Source organism: Sparassis crispa (genome assembly GCF_003851025.1).
Source record: "Sparassis crispa DNA, contig_000012F, whole genome shotgun sequence".
NCBI classification, from domain to species: Eukaryota; Fungi; Basidiomycota; class Agaricomycetes; order Polyporales; family Sparassidaceae; genus Sparassis; species Sparassis crispa.
In genome coordinates, this window is record NW_020939759.1 from 627899 (window position 1) to 649789 (window position 21891).

The following is a 21891-nucleotide window of genomic DNA, read 5'->3' on the forward strand; positions in this document are numbered from 1 at the left end:
GTTGGACGGAAATACTTATCGACGAACGGAACTGCCTGCAGGAAGTAGAGGGCGAATTTATGCACAATGGAAACCACTCATTGATATACAAGAGTTGCGGATGACTCGATCATGACTCGATTATCAGTCCGGTCAATTGGTAGAAAAACCGGCAGGTCATCAGTCTACACAGTAACACGTGACAACGAAATGCAGGTCCTGATATGGAAGGCCCTCAAATTCGACATCCCGGCTTGAACGTGACGCTCAATAATCCTCGGGGACTGAAAATGCACCCTCGTCAGCGAATTGGCACCATCAGACATAGGATATATACCTGGAGGAATGTCAACCTCGTCCTCGTTCAAGTACCATGCCACTGCAGGACAAAAATAGTCAAACCGCGAGTGATAAGGTGAGTCAGTAGGTACTACGCACTATCGCCTGTCATCGTCTTCTCGTTATAAGTCTGACCATCGCCCAGCCAGTACAGTCGGTTCTTGATGCCATTGACAGCCTCATACGTGTAATCTTCCCAGCGCGGATGCTTAATGGCGCGTACCGCGTGTAGGCAAGATCCTGCAGAACACAACACAAGGTGAGCAAGCTGGCGGTCAAGCAGCTGCAATGTACGAGCCAGGGTATAAACCAACAACACGCCCTTCTTCTTGGCCCATCTTGTACCACGAGCGGCACTTATCGCTATAGACAGTCTTGTCCGATGCTGGTCAGGACAGCGGCGGAAACCATAACCACGACATACCTTAGGAAAGTAATGCTACGAGATGCACGACGTCAGCGAGATCTCTGCACGGGACCTGATTTCCAAATCACCTCGAGATACTCGTCGAAGTCTTCCAGAGCTTCTCTCTTGACTTCGATGCTCTTCAGCCATTCTCTCTGCAGTTTCTTCACAACCTCAACTGCATATTCAACCTGACGTTCAATTAACACGAGTAGCGATCCGGACCCCACGCCTGAATTAGGTCCCAAGGAAAAGAACCAGTTCGGAAATCCGTCAACGCAGAGAGTCAAGTATGTCACGGGATGGGGACTCCATTTATCACGAATATCCGTGCCATCTCGTCCGATTATAGGAAATTCGAGCTGAAAGCTGGTGTCGTATCCTGAAAAAAAGTCAACTGCTGTTGCTCTGACGGGGCGAAGCACGTACCAGTCGCACATATGATGATGTCCAGATCATCATGTTTGCCGTCCACGGTCTCGATTCCAGTCGGTGTGATTTGCTTGATGTGTGTCGTGACAAAGTCAACCTGCAAATACAGGACGATCAGAACTATGGAGGCGCAGAGGCGAGACGAAACTTACGTTGTCCTGCGACACAGCTTCCAGATAGCCAGGACCAGGTGTCAGTCGTCGACATGCCACCGAGAAGTCCGGGATTACTAGAACGGTGAAATTCAGAAGATACAAACGAACGGACAGCAATTTCCCCTTACAATGATCTGCAATCCATGGCTTCTTCGCTAATTTCTTTCTCATATTGTCGGCAAAAATGGTGCGGGCAGCCAGCTGGCTCTCAGTTCCTCTGAGAGTTGAGGAGTGATTTGACTATGTCTCATCAGGTGAATGGCAATAGACGTGACAGAGTGAGTTCACGCACGTTGAGGTCCGACTCGAGTTCATGCCTGAATTGCTTATAATAGACCGGATCCTTGAACGTCTCTTTATCTTCTTCACAGAACGTATCTGACGAAGGGGCTCGTCGTTAAGTGGGCTGCACCCATCCTAAGTGTCTCGAACGCACAATTTTCTGCAGTCGGGTCTCGCTTCAACAATTCCGCAAACTTTGCTCCGGAAAACGGTGTCGAGAGCCAAGTCTTGCCACGAACGTAGTTTGATAGCTTAGCGACCCTCGGTTGAATAGATGGCACAAGTTGAAGCGCACTCGAGCCCTATTCGATGATCTAGGGGTTACAATAAGCACTTGCAGAAAATTCCCGGCGACTCACAACTCCAATTACGCCAACCTTCTTGTCCTTCCAATCCTCCACTGCCTCCTGCCATGTCTGATTCCCTACCTCAAAGTCCGCACTATGGAACAACTTCCCTTTGAAGTCTTTCAAGCCTTCGATGTCGGGCCAAGTCCACCTACTAAGCCCTCCAATACCCGTAAACAGGAAGTCAGCCACGTCCTCGAACTCCTCGAACTGTTCACCGTCCGAGTTCGTGCATGGCACGGGTCTGCGAATACGCAGGTACCACTTCCCGCTCGGCTCATCATACCGTGCATGGACGACTTGATGCCGCAGTTTGATGTAGCGCGTCAGTTTGTACTTGTCCACGACGCCCTCCAGATAAGAACGGATTTCCGGACCCGGAGCATAGAAACTCGACCAATCTGTCTGATAGACTTCATGACAAACGACTTTATACGGATGTATGCCACACTCACCTTCTCTTCGAAGGTATATTGGTACTTCGGATGGGCATCAATCAATGAGCGAATCACAGCAGCGTGTGCAAACTCACACAGTGAGCGGGAATGTCGCACGCAAGCCCGCTTTATAACGTCCCACACTTAACGAGAGAGGAAACATGGTAATAGATGCAAATGCTTACGGATACTTGTTGCTGAACCATGTCCCACCTACTCCAGCGTTCTTGTCATAGATGGTGAGGTCAAGATTCTGGAGCCTTTGCGGAAATCTATTCGTCACAGTCAATATGCAGGTAAACATCCAAAAGCTACGACGACGAGTACCTTATTCCCGCAGCGATCCCACTGAATCCCGCGCCAATGACCACAACTTTGATAGGTCTGTACTCATCTATGGAGAAAGTTCCGAGCTTAAACTGAGGCTCTTCCTGGGATGCATCGGGGGGTTGAGTAGAATCTGCAGCAAAGTCACCCATATTTGCGCAATGGAGTTCTCTCGGGAGTGCAGGTCGTGAACCGACCCCAGCCTCGTATAAAAGCCACCGGTCCTCGCAATATCATGCGCGCGTCGCAGACCATGCAGGAACTCAGTCGGTGTGGGAAGGACAGTCATAATTTAAGCTATCCGTGAGTCGCATAAGATCGAGGTTGAGACGTCCGATGACCACACCTAGCCACCCACGAGAATGATTCAGTCATTCTGATGTACAATTGAAGTAAGCAATTGGACACGCTTCTACATCACATGAAAGGAACTGTTGGATCGATCGCATTAGTTGCGCCCTTGCGAATTCGGAGACAAATATGTTGAACCTTCGCACCAATATTTTAGGCAAATCAGTACATCCTGTTTTTAGGATAGGAAGTTTCAGCGAAACCGTGGTTGTAATTGCGACGTTAAATAATGAGAAACCACAGACAATCCTGCAGACAATCCAATTGGTAATCTCGGAGATCTAGATCGCAAACGCGCGGACCAGGGCCAACCTCCGAATAAACCGGGAAACTATTGAAGCAAGAAATCGCTGACGACACTCCTCATCTCCTCCCGGGCCATTCGCAACGTTCGAGTAAGTGCGAACCCACCCAACTAAGCAATGGCGTAAGAACTGTCTTAGTGATGGAGGGATAGAGTGATGGTGGGGCAGCACGACTGCTCTTGCTGATAAGCGTCGTATGGCATGCATAACACAAGTAAGGCATCAGGGTTGGCGTGGTCGAAAGTCTTGGGGTCACGCTGTCGACGGACAGGTGAAGAAATGGAATCGGATCGATTTCAACATTTGAAGATAGGCGGAACTGTACGGAGATGCTAGAAGTCGTGAATACATGCAGGTGAGCAGACTAAGGGAAAAAAGTGTACCTTCGTTGCGTGCATGAGAGTACTGAGCAGCAACGAAGGTCGCGTGGTTCGTATATCAACGTAGTACCGTAGAAGGAAAGTGTTGTGGTTTAACCCGAGGGCGGGGTACCTACACAGGGCAGCAAGCTGATGGAAAAGTCTTCCAAAATGGGTGTCAAACAGGCAAGTGACCTGCCACCGCAGCTTCATTAATACACTAACCAAAGTCCTTCAGATTGCCGAACTCATGACCTCGTTCGAGTCGGTTAGACGCCATGAAACGCTTCGGTGGTAACAGAGAGGATTGGCCAGTCCAAAACATAGGCAAAAATGACCTTGTACTCCTGGAATGCAACGTCTACCGCTGGAAGGTCAACAACAAAGGGAAAGCAATCTATAATGATGATTGGAGGCTTTGGCGTACAGCATTCGAGATTCTCACCGTCAACCTCAATATCGGACCTGAAATTGAAACCAAGGTGCGAGTGCCAGGAGATCGAGGAGTTTGTCTAGTTTGCGGAAAATACTTTGCTACTATCCTATCATCTTCATGACCATGTACAGTAATATTGTATGCGAATGGACTACGCCAGGCTTACGAATTAGAAACTGGCCGGATGACGCGCTCACTGAAATCGGAACCGGGCATGCGGACGCAGCGCCAACTCCCAACAAGTATTTCACATTGAAGTCTGGAGGTGTATCGGTGACCGGTCCTATACTGTACATAGTTCCATGTGACAACGAAATGCAGGAAGGCCCTCAAATTTGTAAGCAACTGCGCCTCGGGCTACGAGTAGAAGAGAGTAGAAATTGGCTTAACTACATAGAAGCCTGTTGAGCTCCTTATATACTGTAAACTAAAAGACTAGAAACTACCAGACTATTCTCGAGACATTGTCCTTACTAATCCTAACCCTACGGACCTTTCCCGGACCTTTCCGTAGATGCCGGATTGCTAATCCGCACACCTCCAACACACCCCCTCAATTCGGCATCTCCAAAATTCATCGGCTATCCATACTTGGAAATCCTGTACCTCGCTATATGCTGTGGGAGCCCTATGCTCGTGACAAGAGAGCCTCCTGCTACCATCCCGCCAGATCCTTCGACCACAACAGCAGAGCCAATGCTTCATTCCCAAGGTACCTCCCTTGATTCTCACGGTAACCCTAACCCTTCAAAATGCAACGTCTCGCAAATCAAAGGCAACCGACGCCTTCTCGGCCTTTGCCGAATTCTTTTCGTTGTACCTACCCGGTAAGCGACAATCACGAGCAATGTGACCACGCTTTCCGCAATTGTAACATTCCACGTTACGATTTCGATTGTCACGTTCTTTCTGCGCGAATAATGCAATATTCTCGACTTCTTTTTTATCGTCCGCTTTAGGCAATCCTCCGCATCGTCCTTCTTCGTCGACTAGAGCACCTGTCACATCTGCTATCTTCAGATCACCCTTGGTGGCTGTGAGTGTGCCCGCGATATTAGAGTAGTCCTCATGTAGATTGAATATAAGGACATCAGTAACATCTTCATCTTTGAGTGCAACTCCAATGCCCTTCAACTTCGCTGCCAAATCGGTAATGCTGCTGATGTAATCCCGGATCGGACACTTGGGATCATGCACGAAATTGTAGAATTGACGCTTGAGGGCGATTCAGTTCATGCGGCTATTTTTCTCGTAGACCGCTGCCAATGCTTTCCATGCCGCCGGTCCATCCGCGCAATCACGAATGTAGCCGTACTGGCTCGGATCGACTGTGAGCCCGATCAGTGTGAGTCCATCTTCCGCTTTCTTCGGCCAGTCTCCCAACTTGTCTTCAGCAGGCTTCGACACCTTTCCACTCACAACGTCCCAGCACGCGTTGCGCCGCATGACCATGGAAACCGCAAATTTCCAGTCATAGTAATTATCTCCCATGAGGGTCGGGAGCTTGACATGGGGATTTAGCGATGCCATCTCGCGTGATAAGATCGAGTGATAAGATATGAGGGAGAGATTAGATATGAACTAGTGTGAGCGCGGGGCTCATAACCTGTAAGCAACTGCGCCTCGGGCTACGAGTAGAAGAGAATAGAAATTGGCTTAACTACATAGAAGCCTGTTGAGCTCCTTATATACTGTAAACTATGTTGGAAAGTAGCGCCCAAATTTCTGGAGCTCCAGAAATTGGGGAGCGCCCAAGGGCAGATAAGCTGAGGGCATGATTACAAAGAAAGACAAAGAAGGAAATTTGCTTATATAAAGTGGAGCGTCTAGAACTGTATATATACAGAAATCTATTTTAGGACGCGAAATCACGTGCCCCGACGCATCTTGACCCGCCATCACTACCTTCCTATTTGGGAACTAAGGCGCGATTTCTAACAGGTTATGAGCCCCGGCTCTAGCCAATAAATACTTGGATAACAACAGCCCCTATTGTGGCTACAAAAATTGTTACCCCCTTACTAGTATGAGAACAAATAATGTCGACCAGTGCTGACAATACGAGCAATAGCAATGCTTACCGGATCCCGCTCCTGAAGGAAGACAATTGGCTCCCGTGGAAGCGCCGTGTTGAGGCCATCCTTAATGATAAGGGTCTCCAGGAGTATGTGACCGGAAAGACACCGAAGCCGCAGCCGAGTAATGACTCGGCCAATAGGGCAGCGAGAGAGGCAGAGATTAGCGCCTGGGGAGAGAAGGACCTCAAGGCCCAGAACATAATTGTGCTATCGCTGGGAGATTCCCAGATGGTGCACATCGCTGGAGCCGAGACGGCACGGGCCATGTGGGAGCAGCTTCGCACAGTCAAGGAACAGCATGGACAGCATGGAATTCTCGCGCTGTGCTGGCATTTTTACCGGATGCAAGCCAAGGAAGAAGATAATATCTCCAGTCACATTACACAGCTACGACAGATCCAGGAACAACTCCACCTAATGGGGAAGGTTGTTTCTGACGAGGATTTCTGGCTCATTCTGACTACCTCATTACCGGAGAGCTGGGACTCTTTCCTCAGCTCTTACTTTGGTGCCGTGGGCGGCAATGTTGGCGCCGAAGGTGCTGATAATGTGCGCCCTCAGCTTACATCACAAGAATTGATTGCCATCATTCTTGATGAAAATAGGCGAAGGCACGAGCGTGGCGAGCGCGGTCAATCCTCGGACCAAGCCATGGTTGCCAAAGGAAAGAAGCGCCCCTTTGGGGAATACAAAAAATGTTCGATCTGCGGAAAGCTGGGACATCTTGGTAACGAGTGTCGGCACCGCGACAAGGTCAAATGTATGAATTGCGGAAAATTCGGGCATAAGGCCACGGATTGTTGGGCTAAAGGCGGCGGCAAAGCCAGACAGGGCCCGCCGATGAAACGGCAAAAGACGGAACGTGCTTACGAAGCACGCGAGGTCGAATCGAAAGAGGATGAGGCAAAAATAGCCTATGATAATGATAGCGACACTGTATCTCTCGGATCTGATGGTGAAATCGCTTCTTTCTATGAGTGGTTTGCCGACTCCGGGACAACTTCGCACATTACAAATCGTCGTGAAGTCTTTGCGACCTATCAGGCACTCGAAGATCACGCGATCATGGGCATCGGACTGCAACCAACGCAGGCATTTGACCGCGGTATGGTCGATGTCGAAAGTGAAGTAGGAGACCGGAAAGTGAAATTCCGTCTCCACGGTGTACTGTATGCGCCGACAGCACCCAATAGCCTCCTCTCCATCACGCGTTTGGACGACGCGGGAGCAAGAGTACTTATGGGTAATAGTCGCGCAATACTAATAGATAAAAATAAACACACTCTTGCTATAGGCAAGAAAAATGGACGACTATATTCATTGAAATTGCGTCCAATAGTTCCGCAACCTGCGTGAACCTATACTGCTAAGGAATACGGCCCGCATACCTGGGAAGAGTGGCACAAGATCTATGGCCATATCGGGAAACCAGCACTTATGCGATTATATCGTGAAGGGCTTGTTGATGGCCTAGAAATCTCGCCAAGCCCAGATGAAATTAATTGCAAGGCGTGCATCCAAGCAAAGGCGACACGGAAGCCATTTCCCAAAGAGACGGACGAATGCAGCAAGGTACCCAGAGAATTAACACACATGGATGTGTGGGGACCTGCGCAGACAGCCGCTCTACAAGGGTGGAAATATTTTATTACATTTACCGATGATTACAGTCGTCGAAGTACAGTACTATTTATGAGGCATAAAGATGAAGTAACAGAAAAGGTAAAGAATTATATTACCTATATCGAGCGCAAGTTTGGAAATAAACCCTTGCGACTCAGGCTCGACAATGGTCGAGAATATATGAACACCGAATTAATTAACTGGTGTCAAATGAAAGGGATCGAGATGAGTCCGACTGCGCCGTACTCACCATCCCAGAATGGAGTCTCTGAGAGATTGAATCGCACACTGCTTGGACTAGCACGCGCGATGATCTATGCGAGAGATCTACCTCGTTATCTTTGGGCTGAAGCGATTGCTCACGCAGTCTATATTAAAAATAGATCGCCTACCCAGGCGTTAAATGGGGCAACTCCCGAAGAAAAATGGAATGGGACGAAACCAAATATCTCATACCTACAAGAATTTGGTTCCCCCATATGGGTCCTCATGGAGGACACAACACTATCAAAGCTAGCGCCCTGTGCCAACAAGTATATTTTTGTTGGATACATGGACGGACACAAAGCCATCAAATATTATGATGCGCACACGCGCCAGATTAAAATCTCGCGTAATTTCCAATTTTCTTCGAATTCCCCGGACCATTTGCCCGGCAACGTGCCTCACGTGCCACAAGAGCAAATAGGATCCGACGTACCTATCCTCACAGCACAGCGTGAGGGGGAGCAAAATATATTTCCGGGCACTTTACCTAGCAATGCATCAGACGTGCCGCATGCGGAAAGGAGACCCGAAGTCCCAAACCTCACAACGACCGCAGACGTGCAGCGCGAGGGGGAGTTAGGAACTTCCGCGCCACAGTCACCTGCCAAAAATCCGCAAAAGCACAGACAGGATGATGATCCTGATCAACGCGAGGAAAGCGGGACGGACGCACCAAGCCAGCCCAGACGAACCAGAAGAAAGACAGTTCGGCATGATTACCATCTAATGCACGACCCAGAGGCAGACGAAGATCCGGATAATGATCCAGATAAATCAAATGCCGAATTAGTCTATATTGCGATGAGCGCCCACGGAAATGCGGATGCAGACGAGCCAAAGATGCTCAGTGATGCCAAGAGATCACTCGAGTGGCCCAAATGGGAACAGGCAGTCCAGACGGAACTCAATCAACTACAGGGTATGGAGACTTGGGAGTTAGTGGAACCTCCCGAAGATCGAAAACCTGTAGGAAATAAATGGGTTCTAGTTAAGAAAACAAACAAAGAGGGTGAAATAATCAAATACAAAGCCCGCCTGGTTGCGAAGGGATATTCTCAAATCCCAGGCATGGACTATACCGAGACGTTTGCGCCCGTAGTCCACCTCGAAACCATTCGAGCTATCCTTAGGCTAGCCGCAATCTTAGATTGGGAGATCGGACAGATGGACGTGAAAGGCGCCTATCTTAATGGAACTCTCAAAGAAGAAGTGTATATGCGGCAACCCAAAGGATACAGCAATGGAACATACCGTGTATGTAAATTAAAGAAAACCCTCTACGGGCTAAAGCAGTCTGGCCGAGAATGGAATATCGTGCTGAACCGCAAGTTACTAGACGCGGGATTCAAGCGCCTATTCTCGGATCCATGTGCGTACATTCGGATCAAAGGTGATAAGATAGAAATTGTCACCGTTTGGGTAGACGACCTATTAATATTCACCAATGATTGCACACTGATGGACCAATTGAAGAGGGAACTCCGAAATATGTTCGAAGTTACCGACCTTGGCGAACCCCGAAAAATTGTGGAGATAGAAATTGAGAGAGACCGTTCAAAGCGGACAATCAAAATCTCTCAGACAAAATATATTGAGTCTATCCTACACAAGAATGGGCTTATGAACGCCAACACGGTCAGGATGCCTCTTGATCCAAATACAGTGCTTGAAAAAGAAGAACCCGAAACTGATGATGAATGCGACCGAGACAGCAGATATGCATCACTCGTCGGATCACTGATGTATGCGGCAATTGCCACGAGACCAGACATTGCTCACGCCGTGCAACGGCTTAGCTCATTTACTGCCAATCCCGGAATGGCTCATTGGACTGCTGCTAAACGTGTCCTCCGCTATCTATCTGGAATGTGAGAACTTGGAATAATCTACGGGCCAATTGCAGATGTCAAGCCCGAAGATCAATCCATATTTGTGGGCTACTCAGATGCAGACTATGCGAACGATATCCGAGATCGCAAATCAATCTCGGGATATTTATTTAAATTAGGAAATGGCACGATCACGTGGAGCTCAAAGAAGCAAACCACGGTCACGTCATCCACCACGGAAGCCGAATACATGGCATCCGCCGAAGCGGCAAAAGAAGCCGTGTGGCTCCGAACACTATTCAAAGAAATAGGTTTCGAGCAACAAGATCCTACAATTTTATTCGAGGATAATACAGCGGCGATCTCAATTGCACGTGATCCCCAATTCCACGCGAAATCAAAACATTTTGATGTAAAGCATCATTATGTGCGCAAAAAATTGAGGGATAAATATATTGATATCCACTACTGTCCCACGGAGGACATGATAGCGGATATCCTAACAAAGTCACTCCCTAAGCCAAGGCACGAGAAGCTCACAAAGAAGCTCGGAATGCCCATCGGCTTGAGGGGGAGTGTTGGAAAGTAGCGCCCAAATTTCTGGAGCTCCAGAAATTGGGGAGCGCCCAAGGGCAGACAAGCCGAGGGCATGATTACAAAGAAAGACAAAGAAGGAAATTTGCTTATATAAAGTGGGGCATCTAGAACTGTATATATACAGAAATCTATTTTAGGATGCGAAATCACGCGCCCCGACGCATCTTGACCCGCCATCACTACCTTCCTATTTGGGAACTAAGGCGCGATTTCTAACAAACTAAAAGACTAGAAACTACCAGACTATTCTCGAGACATTGTCCTTACTAATCCTAACCCTACGGACCTTTCCCAGACCTTTCCGTAGATGCCAGATTGCTAATCCGCACACCTCCAACAAAATTCGACTTGGGTTGTTCGTGCCGCGGCGGCGCTCGTTCCGATCTCTTCGGACTCGACATTCGTCTACGTAATTGTAAATCGACGTTGGAACGCTAACGAAGATGCCTGGTATCGTTCTGCATACATTGCAGTGTCACGCATACCTTGCAGTCTCACCACATTCACGACAGCGACCTGTGGTGGGAGTATAGAAACTAAGTGCAGATGAACCGACTGCATACTTCAAATTACCTAATTCATCTCTGACATTGACAACTGAACAAAACCAGCGCCGCCACCGCGCAAACAACCCAGACATCGCGTACGCTTCGCAGTCTACTTACATTCGCGAAAGCGACTTCCAGTCCGAGTGCAAAGAATAACAGCAGTGTCGGTACTCAGGTTACATGTGACAACGAAATGCAGGAATGCCCTCAAATTCGACATCCCGAACTTGAACGTGACGCTCAATCCTCGGGGACTGAAGATGCACCCTCGTCAGCGAATCGGTACCATCAGACGTGGGATACATACCTGGAGGAATGTCAACCTCGTCCTCGTTCAAGTACCATGCCACTGCAGGACAAAAAATGTCAAACCGCAAGTGATAAGGTGAGTCAGTAGGTACGCACTATCGCCTGTCATCATCTTCTCGTTATAAGTCTGACCATCGCCCAGCCAGTACAGCCGGTTCTTGATGCCATTGACAGGCTCATATGTGTAATCTTCCCAGCGCGGATGCTTCAGGGCACGTACCCCGTGCAGGGTAGATCCTGCAGAACACAACATAAGGTGAACAAGCTGGCGATCGAGTAGATGCAGTGTACGAGCCAGGGTATAAACCAACAACACGCCCATCTTCTTGGCCCACCTTGTACCATGACCTGCACTTATCGCTAAAAACAGTCTTGTCCGATGCCGGTCAGGACAGTGGCGGAAACCATAACCACGACATACCTTAGGAAAGTAATGCTACGAGATGCACGACGTCAGCGAGATCTCTGCACGGAACCTGATTTCCAAGTCACCTCGAGATACTCGTCGAAGTCTTCCAGAGCTTCTCTCTTGACTTCGATGCTCTTCAACCATTCTCTCTGCAGTTTCTTCACCACCTCAACTGCATATTCAACCTGACGTTCAATTAACGCGAGTAGCGATCCAGCCCCCAAGCCAGAATTAGGTCCCAAGGAAAAGAACCAGTTCGGAAATCCGTCAACGCAGACAGCCAAGTATGTCACGGGATGGGGACTCCATTTATCACGAATATCTATGCCGTCTCGTCCGATTATAGGAAATTCGGGTAGAAACCTGGTGTCATATCCTGAAAAAAAGTCAACAGCCGTTGCTCTGACGGGGCGAAGCACATACCAGTCGCACATATGATGATGTCCAGGTCATCATGTTTGCCGTCCACGGTCTCGATTCCAGTCGGTGTGATTTGCTTGATGTGCGTCGTGACAAAGTCAACCTGCAAATACAGGACGATCAGAACCATGGAGGCACAGAGGCGAGACGAAACTTACGTTGTCCTGCGACACAGCTTCCAGATAGCCAGGACCAGGCGTTATTCGTCGACATGCCACCGAGAAGTCCGGGATTACTAGAACGGTGAAATTCAGAAGATACAAACGAACGGACAGCAATCTCCCCTTACGATGATCTGCAATCCATGGCTTTTTCACTAATTTCTTTCTCATATTCTCAGTATAAGTGGCGCGGGCAGCCATCTGACTCTCACTTCCTCTGAGAGTTGAGGAGTGGTATGACTATGTCTCATCAGGCGAACGGCAGTGGACGTGACAGAGTGAGTTCACGCACGTTGACATCTGACTCGAGTTCACGCCTGAATTGTTTATAATAGACCGGATCCTTGAACGTCTCTTTATCTTCTTCACAGAACGTATCTGACGAAGGGGCTCGTCGTTCAGTGGGCTGCACCCATCGTAAGTATCTCGGAACGCACAATTTTCTGCAGTCGGGTCTCGCTTCAACAATTCTGCAAACTTTACTCCGGAACACGGTGTCGCGAGCCAAGTCTTGCCACGAACATAGTTTGACAGCTTAGCGACCCTCGGTTGAAGAGCTGGCACAATTTGAATCGCACTCGAGCCCTATTCAAAGATCGACGAGTTACAATAAGCACTTGCAGAAAATTCGCGGCGACTCACAACTCCAATTACGCCAACCTTCTTGTCCTTCCAATCCTCCGCTGCTTCCTGCCACGTCTGGTTCCCTACCTCAAAGTCCGCACTATGGAACAACTTCCCTTTGAAGTCTTTCAAGCCTTCGATGTCGGGCCAAGTCCACCTGCTAAGCGCACCGATACCCGTAAACAGGAAGTCAGCCACGTCCTCGAACTCCTCGAACTGTTCACCGTCCGAGTTCGTGCATGGCACGGGTCTGCGAATACGCAGGTACCACTTCCCGCTCGGCTCATCATACCGTGCGTGGACGACTTGGTGTCGCAATTTGATGTAGCGCATCAGTTTGTACTTGTCCACGACGCCCTCCAGATAAGAACGGATTTCCGGACCCGGAGAATAGAAACTCGACCAATCTGTCTGATAGACTTCATTACAAACGACTTGACACGGATGTATGCCGCACACACTTTCTCTTCGAAAGTATATTGGTACTTCGGATGGGCGTCAATCAACGAGCGAATCGCAGCAGAGTGTGCCAACTCACGCAGTGAGCGGGAATGTCGCATGCAAGCCCGCTTTATAATGTCTCACAATCAATGAGAGAGGAAACAGGGTAATAGATGCAGATGCTTACGGATACTTGTGTGTGAACCATGTCCCACCTACTCCAGCGTTCTTGTCATAGATGGTGAGGTCAAGATTCTGGAGCCTTTGCGTAAATCTACTCCTCACAGTCAATATGCAGGTAAACACCCAAAGGTGTGAACGACGATGTACCTTATTCCCGCAGCGATCCCACTGAATCCCGCACCGATGACCACAACTTTGATAGGTCTGTACTCGTCTATCGAGAAAGTTCCTGGCTTAAACTGAGGCTCTTCCTGGGATGCATCGGGGGGTTGAGTAGAATCTGCAGCAAAGTCACCCATATTTGCGCAATGGAGTTCTCTCGGGAGTGCAGGTCGTGAACCGACCCCAGCCTCGTATAAGAGCCACCGGTCCTCGCAACATCATGTGTGCGGCGTCCGCAAACCACGCAGGAACTCAGTCGGTGTGGGAGGGGAAGTCATAATCGAAGCTATCCGTGAGTCGCATAAGATCGAGGTTGAGACGTCTGATGACCACACCTAGCTACTCACAAGAGTGATTCGTGTACTCCTCATGTACAAATGAAGCGATTGGACACACGTCTACATCACATGAAAGGACTTCCTGGTGATCACATTGGTTGCGCCCTTGCAAATTCGGAGACAAATACTTACTCTTCCCCGAGGCTACGTACTACTACATTACTTTCTCTTCGTTGTGGCTGACGAGGTGCATCTTATCAATGAGGGCGGGCTACAGATCAGGCGTTCATCGAAGCTGTGGTGAGTCTCCGGACATGGGATCACCTCCGTTGAACTCGGAGGCATCTTACGTACCTGAGCTATAGAGTGTCATAGCGTAGTCAGTTAATATTCCTCGTTTCCTCGTGTGGACAAATTTTGGGGATTTTTGAGGCCTTAGGATCCTAGTCTCGGACACCTATGGATGACAGTTGATCCCTGTCTGGTATATTTTAGGATCCGGACGTTTGGGGAAAATGAGGAAAACGAGTAATAATAATATCACTTAGCTGACTACTAGCTCAAGTACCTCCGACCGAGTCCGACGGAGGTGATCCCATGTCCGGTTCACCACAGCTTCACCGGCCGCCACTGAGGGGCAATATGTCGGCGATAACGAAGACGAACCTCCGGCACCGGAGCCGCCCCCTCACAAGCGTCCATACATCCCTTATATGGGCTGGAGACGGGCATAAGGTCCGGTACCTGAGGCTAAAAATGGGCCCAAGGTCTGATCTCATCCGGAAGTTTAAGGCCAAAAATCCTAACTTTTCTCCGAATGTTTGGGGCCAATTTTCGAAAATTTGGATCAGGCCTCTCCTCTTATTGTCAAGGGTCCGGTTGAACCATCACACCAATATTTTAGGCATTCTGTTCTTAGAATAGGAGGAATAATGTTTCAGCGAGACAGTGGTTGTAATCGCGACGTTGAATAATGAGAAACCACTGAGAGACCTCCAGACAATCCATCTAATACTGTAATCGGGAGATCTAGATCGCAAACGCGCGCACCAACAACCTCCGAATAAACCGGGAAACTATTCAAGCAAGAAATCGCTGACCGCACTCCTCATCTCCTCCCGGGCCATCCGCGACGTGCTGATCTGCTCCTGTCGTTCGAGCAAGTGCGAACCCACCCAAGTTGGCAATGGCGTAAGAGGTGTCTTGGTGACGGAGGGATAGAGTGGTGGTGGAGTAGCACGACTGCTCTTGCTGGTAAACGTCGTATGGCATGCGTAACACAAGTGAGGCGTCAGAGTCGGCGCGGTAGAAAGTCTTGGGGGTACGCAGTCGACGGACGGGTGAAGAAATGGAATCGGATCGATTTCGACATTTGAGGATAGGCGGAACTGTACGGATATGCTGGACTTCCACTCCTGCCATCCTTCCTGTACAGGGCTAGTGCAGGGATAAACATTATGGCTCAAAACATCGGCACATAGCGAAGCCGCACTGACCGTTCACAGAGAACACACCTCCCTATCACCCTGCCCTTCGGTGCGAGCTTCCCGCAGGTTCTCACGACGGTGGACACCGTAGATGGGTAGTCTTTCTCCAGGCCAACGATGAAATCTGCATGGCAGTTGCAGCTGCGAGCGCGATAATGTGTTGGATAGCTCCTACGCACCTTTTGTCAATGCATAAATCCCTTGCTTCGCCCCTGACCATTGCCATCTCTCCTTCCCTACGACCCTCAATTTCTTCCACCAAGCCCAGGCTGCACACTCCTTCATACCCACATCACGCAGTGGTCTCATGACTCTCACGCTGAGCCTTCCGTTTCCTTTCATTTTACCGCTATTTGGACTTTCGGTGCCACGGTGCAGGTTATCACCTGTGTCCGGCATACCGGGGACCTCCTCCGGAAACCAATCCTCTTGCACCTCCTCCCGAACGCTGAAGCCTCTGCCTTGCGCAACGCCGGAAATTAGCGACACGGCTAGGCTGGTTAGGGACGTGCCCAGGACTAGGTGTGACGAGCTTGTTTCAACCGCAGTATGAAGCAAAAGAAGACGTATTAGCGCTTGCACAGCGGACGATACAGCAGTAGCAGTTGGTAGGGATGCAAGGTAAGAATGGAGCAATCCGAGCGGCGAGGAAGACGTTGACGAGTTAGACAATATGGACAGTATTAGCTCTACGAGATGTGTTAGCTGGATTGCTGGCAGGATGCAAGATTGGGGACCTACCGCCAGTACTCAAATCAACACCAACATCAGAAGAGTCGGGCGTTGCATGCACTTTCATCCACCAATTGCGATCGAAGGCGTCCTGGACCCGCAAGGTCCTGCATTCTACTCCCGGATATCCCGCGATCGTGTCCGCAATTTGAGTAGTCCTATCTTTCATCTACTTCGGCAACATCAGCTTTCACTGGCCCATGGGATGGGGGGTATCGCGAGCACGATACGGCGTGAACACATACCCCAGGAAATGCATCGCATATTTCTATGTAGCATACTGTTACCTGCGGCCACACTCTTTCATGCCGTGGATGATCCCTGCCTCCTTGAGCAGGTACATCATCAAGGGAGACATAGCTATGATGTATCAGATCCAGCAATACTGTAGAACCTAATCCACCAGAGAACCCTAGGAGGAGGTTACCCGCTGGTTTCAGAGCCGTACGACGAGGACCATCAGGCTTGGGGTTCACGAAGGGTTCGAGTGACCGCCGGAATTTGAAGGCAATGAGAGGAAAGAAACATTCTCTGCCGATTAGAGCATGAGATAAATTTATGAGTACAAGAAGAATGCGCACTTGCAATACACTGCATGTCGAATCACAATATTTCCCCGTGCAACTTTGCATTTGACACAATTCTTCGACCTGTCATGCTTCGGCTTCCCTAAAAAGATATTGAAGGAAGTAAAATCTTCTCGTCAAAGGAAGTTTGATTAGAGAAGCTTACGAGGCATCAAAGCATCACTGGCAGCATTGAGTCCATGATCCCCACACGACATCCTTATGATCTGTTATTCTGCGCGGTCCAGATGAAAACCAGATACGTTTTTGAGCGCTCTGATAAAAATATGCCGAAGACTGAGGTAATTTTCTGTACATACAGCAATGCACGTTTCAAGTCAAGTCTTGGAGTGGGCTCCACGTCAGCTCATGAATCAGCCTCTAGACAAGGAAGACAGTCGTTGTTGGCTCGACAGTAAGTGGCTGTGACTGAACTAACGGTTGTAAGTACGTCGTACCTTTACGTGACCTGATCGAGTTCGCACGTGGCAACTACAGTCACAAATTCCAGCGCATATGCAAGAGTAGCCCTTGTTGTATGCTAGCGGTGACGCTGCCAGCCTAGATATGCTTTGTGTCGTTCAAGTCGATCACTACCGACCATGGTTTCTGCAAATTCTCGTAGTTTTCATGATTTCATCCGCTGGTCCCACTAAGTAGCCAGGTTCTACTTGTTTGCACTGTACAGGCGTCCCAGAAAGCGTTCGAAGCAAGCTTACTGCTGTGCAGTTCTTTTCTGAACGTTTTCTCAGAGCGCTGTTCTCTCGCTGCGACTCGGATACTCCCATGTATGCCGTTTAAGCTACATACTATATCCTCCCCCTTGCAGATGCTCACGGAATTGTGGCTTTTCAGTGGCACCGCAATGCAGTGCGTGCGTGCACCAGAGCTTATGCCCTTAACATGAATTCGAAGCTAATTCTTGCATCAAAGGGGCTTGCCGTTGTCATATTGGCCTTTTTTGCTTCATGTTCGCGTCGTGTTCTCTGTCATTTCACGAAATTTTACGGTGATACGTTCTTTCTACTCGAACAGGAAAATCGCCTGTATGTCGATCAACAGGTGCGTTATTCTACTTCGTCCTCACGCCTACGGCGCACGTACGGTACATCTGGCTTCGGTTCACGATCAAGCTATGGACCGCCTTTCAAACTCAGCCTTCTTCGCCTCAGAGGGAGATGGGGATGCACCCGAGGGAGATGAAGTTGTACTACTCCACGCATTGTCAGCTCTTTCAGACGCAATGGATGAGAAATACATACGCTGCTGTTGTCCGTGCAGCACACAGGAGAGGCGTTGCATGTGTCACCGGACGCAATCGGCGAGCAATCCATGCCGATCAAGTCGGTGATGCCGAGGAGGCCTAAGAGGCCTAGGATCTGCTCGCCTTTGGAAGAGTTGGGCTGTGGCTCACATCAACGGGATGACCTCTATACAGCGACTGAGCGATCTTACATCCACGGTGTTGTCGCAGCATTCGAACGACCCAACAGAGCATGCAGACTGGCGGACGGCGAGCTCGACCGGGTTGGTGGCTGCGAGGAGAGGCAGCGCGAGGAAGGAAATGGCGGCGACACGAGAAAACATGGTGAGTGAGTACGGTTATTGAAGCTTGAAGAAGTGGTGAGGGCGTTCTGTCGACTGATTGACTGTCGACTGGCCTTTCTTTCCAGCCTTTTATACTAGTCTGTGGCGAGGTCGAAATTGGTTGCGTATTTCCGGAAGTCTGGTCCCGTAGGCCCCTCGATTTGCATCGATGCGAATGTGCCTGTGTCTTGGCTGTTCGAATGTCAAGTCAAGCAATTTCCTCAAGGACGCCCACTGAATTTGATCGCATATGAATATTGGAATATCGTACTCATCCGAGACGCGCACTGCGGTATTGTATACTTTGGGAAGGTAAGCTTCTCATCCCACTGTGGATACCGCCCATAATTTCCTGCGAAAATTCATATTGCAGGTTGACCGCTGCCAATTTGTCTACCGTTTCTGGGCCTGCTGCTCTATCCACTACGACGGTGCACAAATTAGGTCGAAGGTATGTTGCAGCACGAATTTCTCTTGGCTTCCGATAGATCTAGGAAATTGATACCAACTGCTCGGCATTGGATTGGTACCGGTGCTGCCACTTGAGATGGTGAAGAGGTGCGCTACCGCACTGACACCAACAAAGCCAAGCATATGAGCGTGGCGCCCAGGTTTTCGGCGGGAATGATGCGCTGCTTCGACTTCGAAGCCCGCTGTCGGGGTCGACTGCGTGGGTTCGACTCCGGAGCCCTCCCGATCGCGCCGAACAGCCTGCGGAGATCTCTGGACCGGTGAAGAGAGCCCGTTTGAGTGCTTGGACTGCCTCCTAGTCCATGGCAAGTAAGTAATCGACTGGCGTCTAACAAGATCACCACTTGCAGCAATTATCGTCCGATGCCAGTAGCTGGCGATCTGATGCACCAAGAATTCAAAATTCAGAGCTCAGAAGTCGCGACACGGCCCTGGTTGGACACCGGTGGGCCTGGACGGACGAGTGCAATAGCGAAACGTTCCAACGTTCACCGGTGCACCGACCGCCCGGTGACGGCTCTACATGCGTGTAAAGACCTAATAAGTATCTGTCATTTCAATATGGATTAGTAGGGCCCGTGAGAGGCGGCGGGTGAAACCAGGGTGTATGCGTATAGTATGTCATGTATCTTCAACTGCAGAGTACTAATACATATACAGTACTTCCATCTCTGGCGTCCGTCGAAGTTTTGTTATATTCAAATGCACCTGATTGCAAAAGTCAATCTGTCCAAACGAGCGCCACTTCTAGATCTCACCATTGAGCGTGATTGTTGAAGCTGAAGTTTGTTGACCCAGCGGATCCAATGACATTGGCGGATACAGTACGTACCTGCATCCAAGTGAAGGGGCAACCATTGAAATTAATATTGAGGGAGAATCGAACGTGCGATTCCCGCTGACATGGTATAGATGATCGTTCAAACGATGTTTAGTATGTCAAGAGTGAGCGCTCAGGCCTCAGGTTCAAGGAAGGGCTAGTCTGCGCAGAGCCACGACACGACACACTCTGGCGGGAAGGTGCTCTGCGCATCTATTATCGAAAGCAAGAGTATTGAATTACATCTAGATATACGACTGCGGTGAGTGATTGCTGAGTAGAGTGAGTGCATGTGAGGTGCTCTGCGAGTGGTGGCGTGGTGAGAGGGGTGAATGGATTTTTAATGTGACTAGTAATCGCTCTAGACGGTAGCGTAGATGCTCCTTTATGGATAAATTACTGGAGTGCAGGGCGTTCAGCAGAATCTTTCTCCGTTTTCTCTTCCTTGTGCATGACAATGTTCCAGAGCTCGGGACCGTCACGAATGAGACACTGGGCACTCTGTGAGTAGGCTATCATTCGGAATAATGGTGTAGGAGCGTACGATGACAATCTCTGTCGCGATAAGAGCGATGATGATGAACTCCATGCGATATGCAGAAGTCTGTACGAATAGATCAGTATGTAGCGTCGCATTCCACAGGCGGAGAACACAAACCTCTGTTAGCAGTTCGCGCAAAACGGATTGCATCTGAGGAGAGTGTCAATTCAGCAGACTCAAGCCATACGCAACGTTCACTCACTTCGGCAGCGTATGTGATCTTGTCGTTGACCGACTTCGTACGCGCTCTCACCTCCAACGCGTTGCTCAAGGAGTTGAAGTAGCCTGCGGAAGAGATGTGAGTTATATCTCCAGGTGAATTTTTACAGTCCAATGACGCTACCTTCCAGTACCGGCTCAGCCCAGTAGAAGTCAGGTGTATCAGAAAAGTTCTCTCTGTTCAGGTTGAGGCCTTGTCGAAACTTCAACAATTCACCAAGCTTCTTGACAAGCGATATACGATCCAGCCCCGGCTTTCCTGTGCGTTGCAGCGAGTCTGGCAGCAGGGCGACCGACGACAAATGGCGCTCCAATGAGATCTCTAGTACGGAGAGTGCATTTGACCGTGAAAGTGCTTGTGAAAAGGCGTAGCGAGCCAACAGTGTTTCTTGCGGTAGTGCAGAAGCAGGCAGATTGCTCGGCATGACCTCATCGGAGTTCAAAGGGGGACTGTGACCCAGGATAATAAGGTCTCCCTGAAGCCTCGTGTTCCTGAGACAATCGTTATGCAACGAACAGTTCCATAGCCAAAAAAACACTCACTCCACGGGATCGGTCACAAACTCCAGGTCCTCAGTTTCCGCTTCCTTCAGTGGTGAAACCTGTGCATCTGAACTTGACAGAAACTTCGAGGCAAACTTTCTCGCTCCTTCTTCTCCTAGTCCCCAACAGACGAGGCTTCCGTTGGCGAAGATGAAGATCTCACTCTCTTGACCATCCTGCTTCCATTCCGGCACCCAGAGCGAGTCATGCAGGACCTGCGAAGATGGAGGAAGGCGTGGGAGCAAAGACGGTAACAGATAGCGCTCAGCAGTCGTGAGCGTGACGACAGGTCGGATGTCACTTCGCGTGGGTGTCGGGTTCGAACGAATGGGGAGAGATGCTGACGCTGTTCTTCTCAAGGGAGTCGACGCGGTGGGCTTCGGTGCGGGTTGTGCATCTGCACTAGGTGACTTGCCCGCAGACTGTGCAAATGCTCGGAATTGAACGCGTCTTGTCAGCGGACTGGATGCGGCCGAAGTTTGCCAACAACTCGGAGTCCGCGAAAAACTACGGCAGAGATGGCGAAGAGCAGTGAAGTTCATCTGTATGTCAATGCATGGTGGTGTCAGAACAATGCGGGTAATGCATAAGAAATACGCACTAGGGTGAGGAAGTCGGGGTGAGAGCTCTGCACACTAGTAGTCTCTCGTCTGGACTCGGACAAACCCAGCAAAATCCCAGCCACAGCCGTGTACATGTAATCAGACGCGACAAAACGCGTCGTGTCGGCTTACGCCATATTTCAAGATCTATCGGGAAGCACTGCTCATTCAAAACGGAACGTTCGCTATGATGTACAAGCATGTCACTAGGATAATGTACTTTCATGCTTTCATAGCTG

The 21891-nt window shown here is 49.5% G+C and overlaps 6 protein-coding genes across 6 annotated transcripts; 1 reads left to right on the forward strand and 5 right to left on the reverse strand.

Moving 5' to 3' along the window:
• Positions 1–246: 246 nt before the first annotated feature.
• On the reverse strand, positions 247–2856 carry SCP_1302110 (Putative sterigmatocystin biosynthesis monooxygenase; the record flags this gene model as incomplete). The annotated part of the gene is made up of 16 exons (XM_027763508.1): positions 247–263; positions 317–358; positions 418–558; positions 617–692; positions 743–757; positions 814–1106; positions 1154–1253; positions 1309–1385; positions 1440–1551; positions 1604–1689; positions 1748–1895; positions 1953–2345; positions 2396–2419; positions 2473–2503; positions 2563–2649; positions 2705–2856. 16 exons carry the CDS (start codon positions 2854–2856, stop codon positions 247–249), a joined length of 1794 nt encoding a protein of 597 aa, XP_027619309.1.
• A 3338-nt stretch (positions 2857–6194) lies between these two features.
• Positions 6195–9995, forward strand: SCP_1302120 (hypothetical protein; the record flags this gene model as incomplete). Its single annotated transcript, XM_027763509.1, has 2 exons — positions 6195–7476; positions 8224–9995. The coding sequence occupies 2 exons, from the start codon at positions 6195–6197 to the stop codon at positions 9993–9995; spliced, it is 3054 nt and encodes a 1017-aa protein (XP_027619310.1).
• A 1342-nt stretch (positions 9996–11337) lies between these two features.
• Positions 11338–13943, reverse strand: SCP_1302130 (Putative sterigmatocystin biosynthesis monooxygenase; the record flags this gene model as incomplete). Its single annotated transcript, XM_027763510.1, has 16 exons — positions 11338–11351; positions 11405–11446; positions 11503–11643; positions 11702–11777; positions 11828–11842; positions 11899–12191; positions 12239–12338; positions 12394–12470; positions 12525–12636; positions 12689–12774; positions 12834–12981; positions 13039–13431; positions 13482–13505; positions 13559–13589; positions 13649–13735; positions 13792–13943. The coding sequence occupies 16 exons, from the start codon at positions 13941–13943 to the stop codon at positions 11338–11340; spliced, it is 1791 nt and encodes a 596-aa protein (XP_027619311.1).
• Positions 13944–15160: 1217 nt separating this feature from the next.
• Positions 15161–16472, reverse strand: SCP_1302140 (Cytoplasmic tRNA 2-thiolation protein; the record flags this gene model as incomplete). The annotated part of the gene is made up of 4 exons (XM_027763511.1): positions 15161–15521; positions 15581–15695; positions 15751–16260; positions 16313–16472. 4 exons carry the CDS (start codon positions 16470–16472, stop codon positions 15161–15163), a joined length of 1146 nt encoding a protein of 381 aa, XP_027619312.1.
• Positions 16473–18037: 1565 nt separating this feature from the next.
• On the reverse strand, positions 18038–18456 carry SCP_1302150 (Hydrophobin-1; the record flags this gene model as incomplete). Its single annotated transcript, XM_027763512.1, has 3 exons — positions 18038–18079; positions 18132–18272; positions 18325–18456. The coding sequence occupies 3 exons, from the start codon at positions 18454–18456 to the stop codon at positions 18038–18040; spliced, it is 315 nt and encodes a 104-aa protein (XP_027619313.1).
• Positions 18457–20143: 1687 nt separating this feature from the next.
• On the reverse strand, positions 20144–21747 carry SCP_1302160 (hypothetical protein; the record flags this gene model as incomplete). Its single annotated transcript, XM_027763513.1, has 7 exons — positions 20144–20239; positions 20292–20351; positions 20406–20438; positions 20491–20573; positions 20632–20999; positions 21051–21592; positions 21652–21747. 7 exons carry the CDS (start codon positions 21745–21747, stop codon positions 20144–20146), a joined length of 1278 nt encoding a protein of 425 aa, XP_027619314.1.
• Positions 21748–21891: the final 144 nt, after the last annotated feature.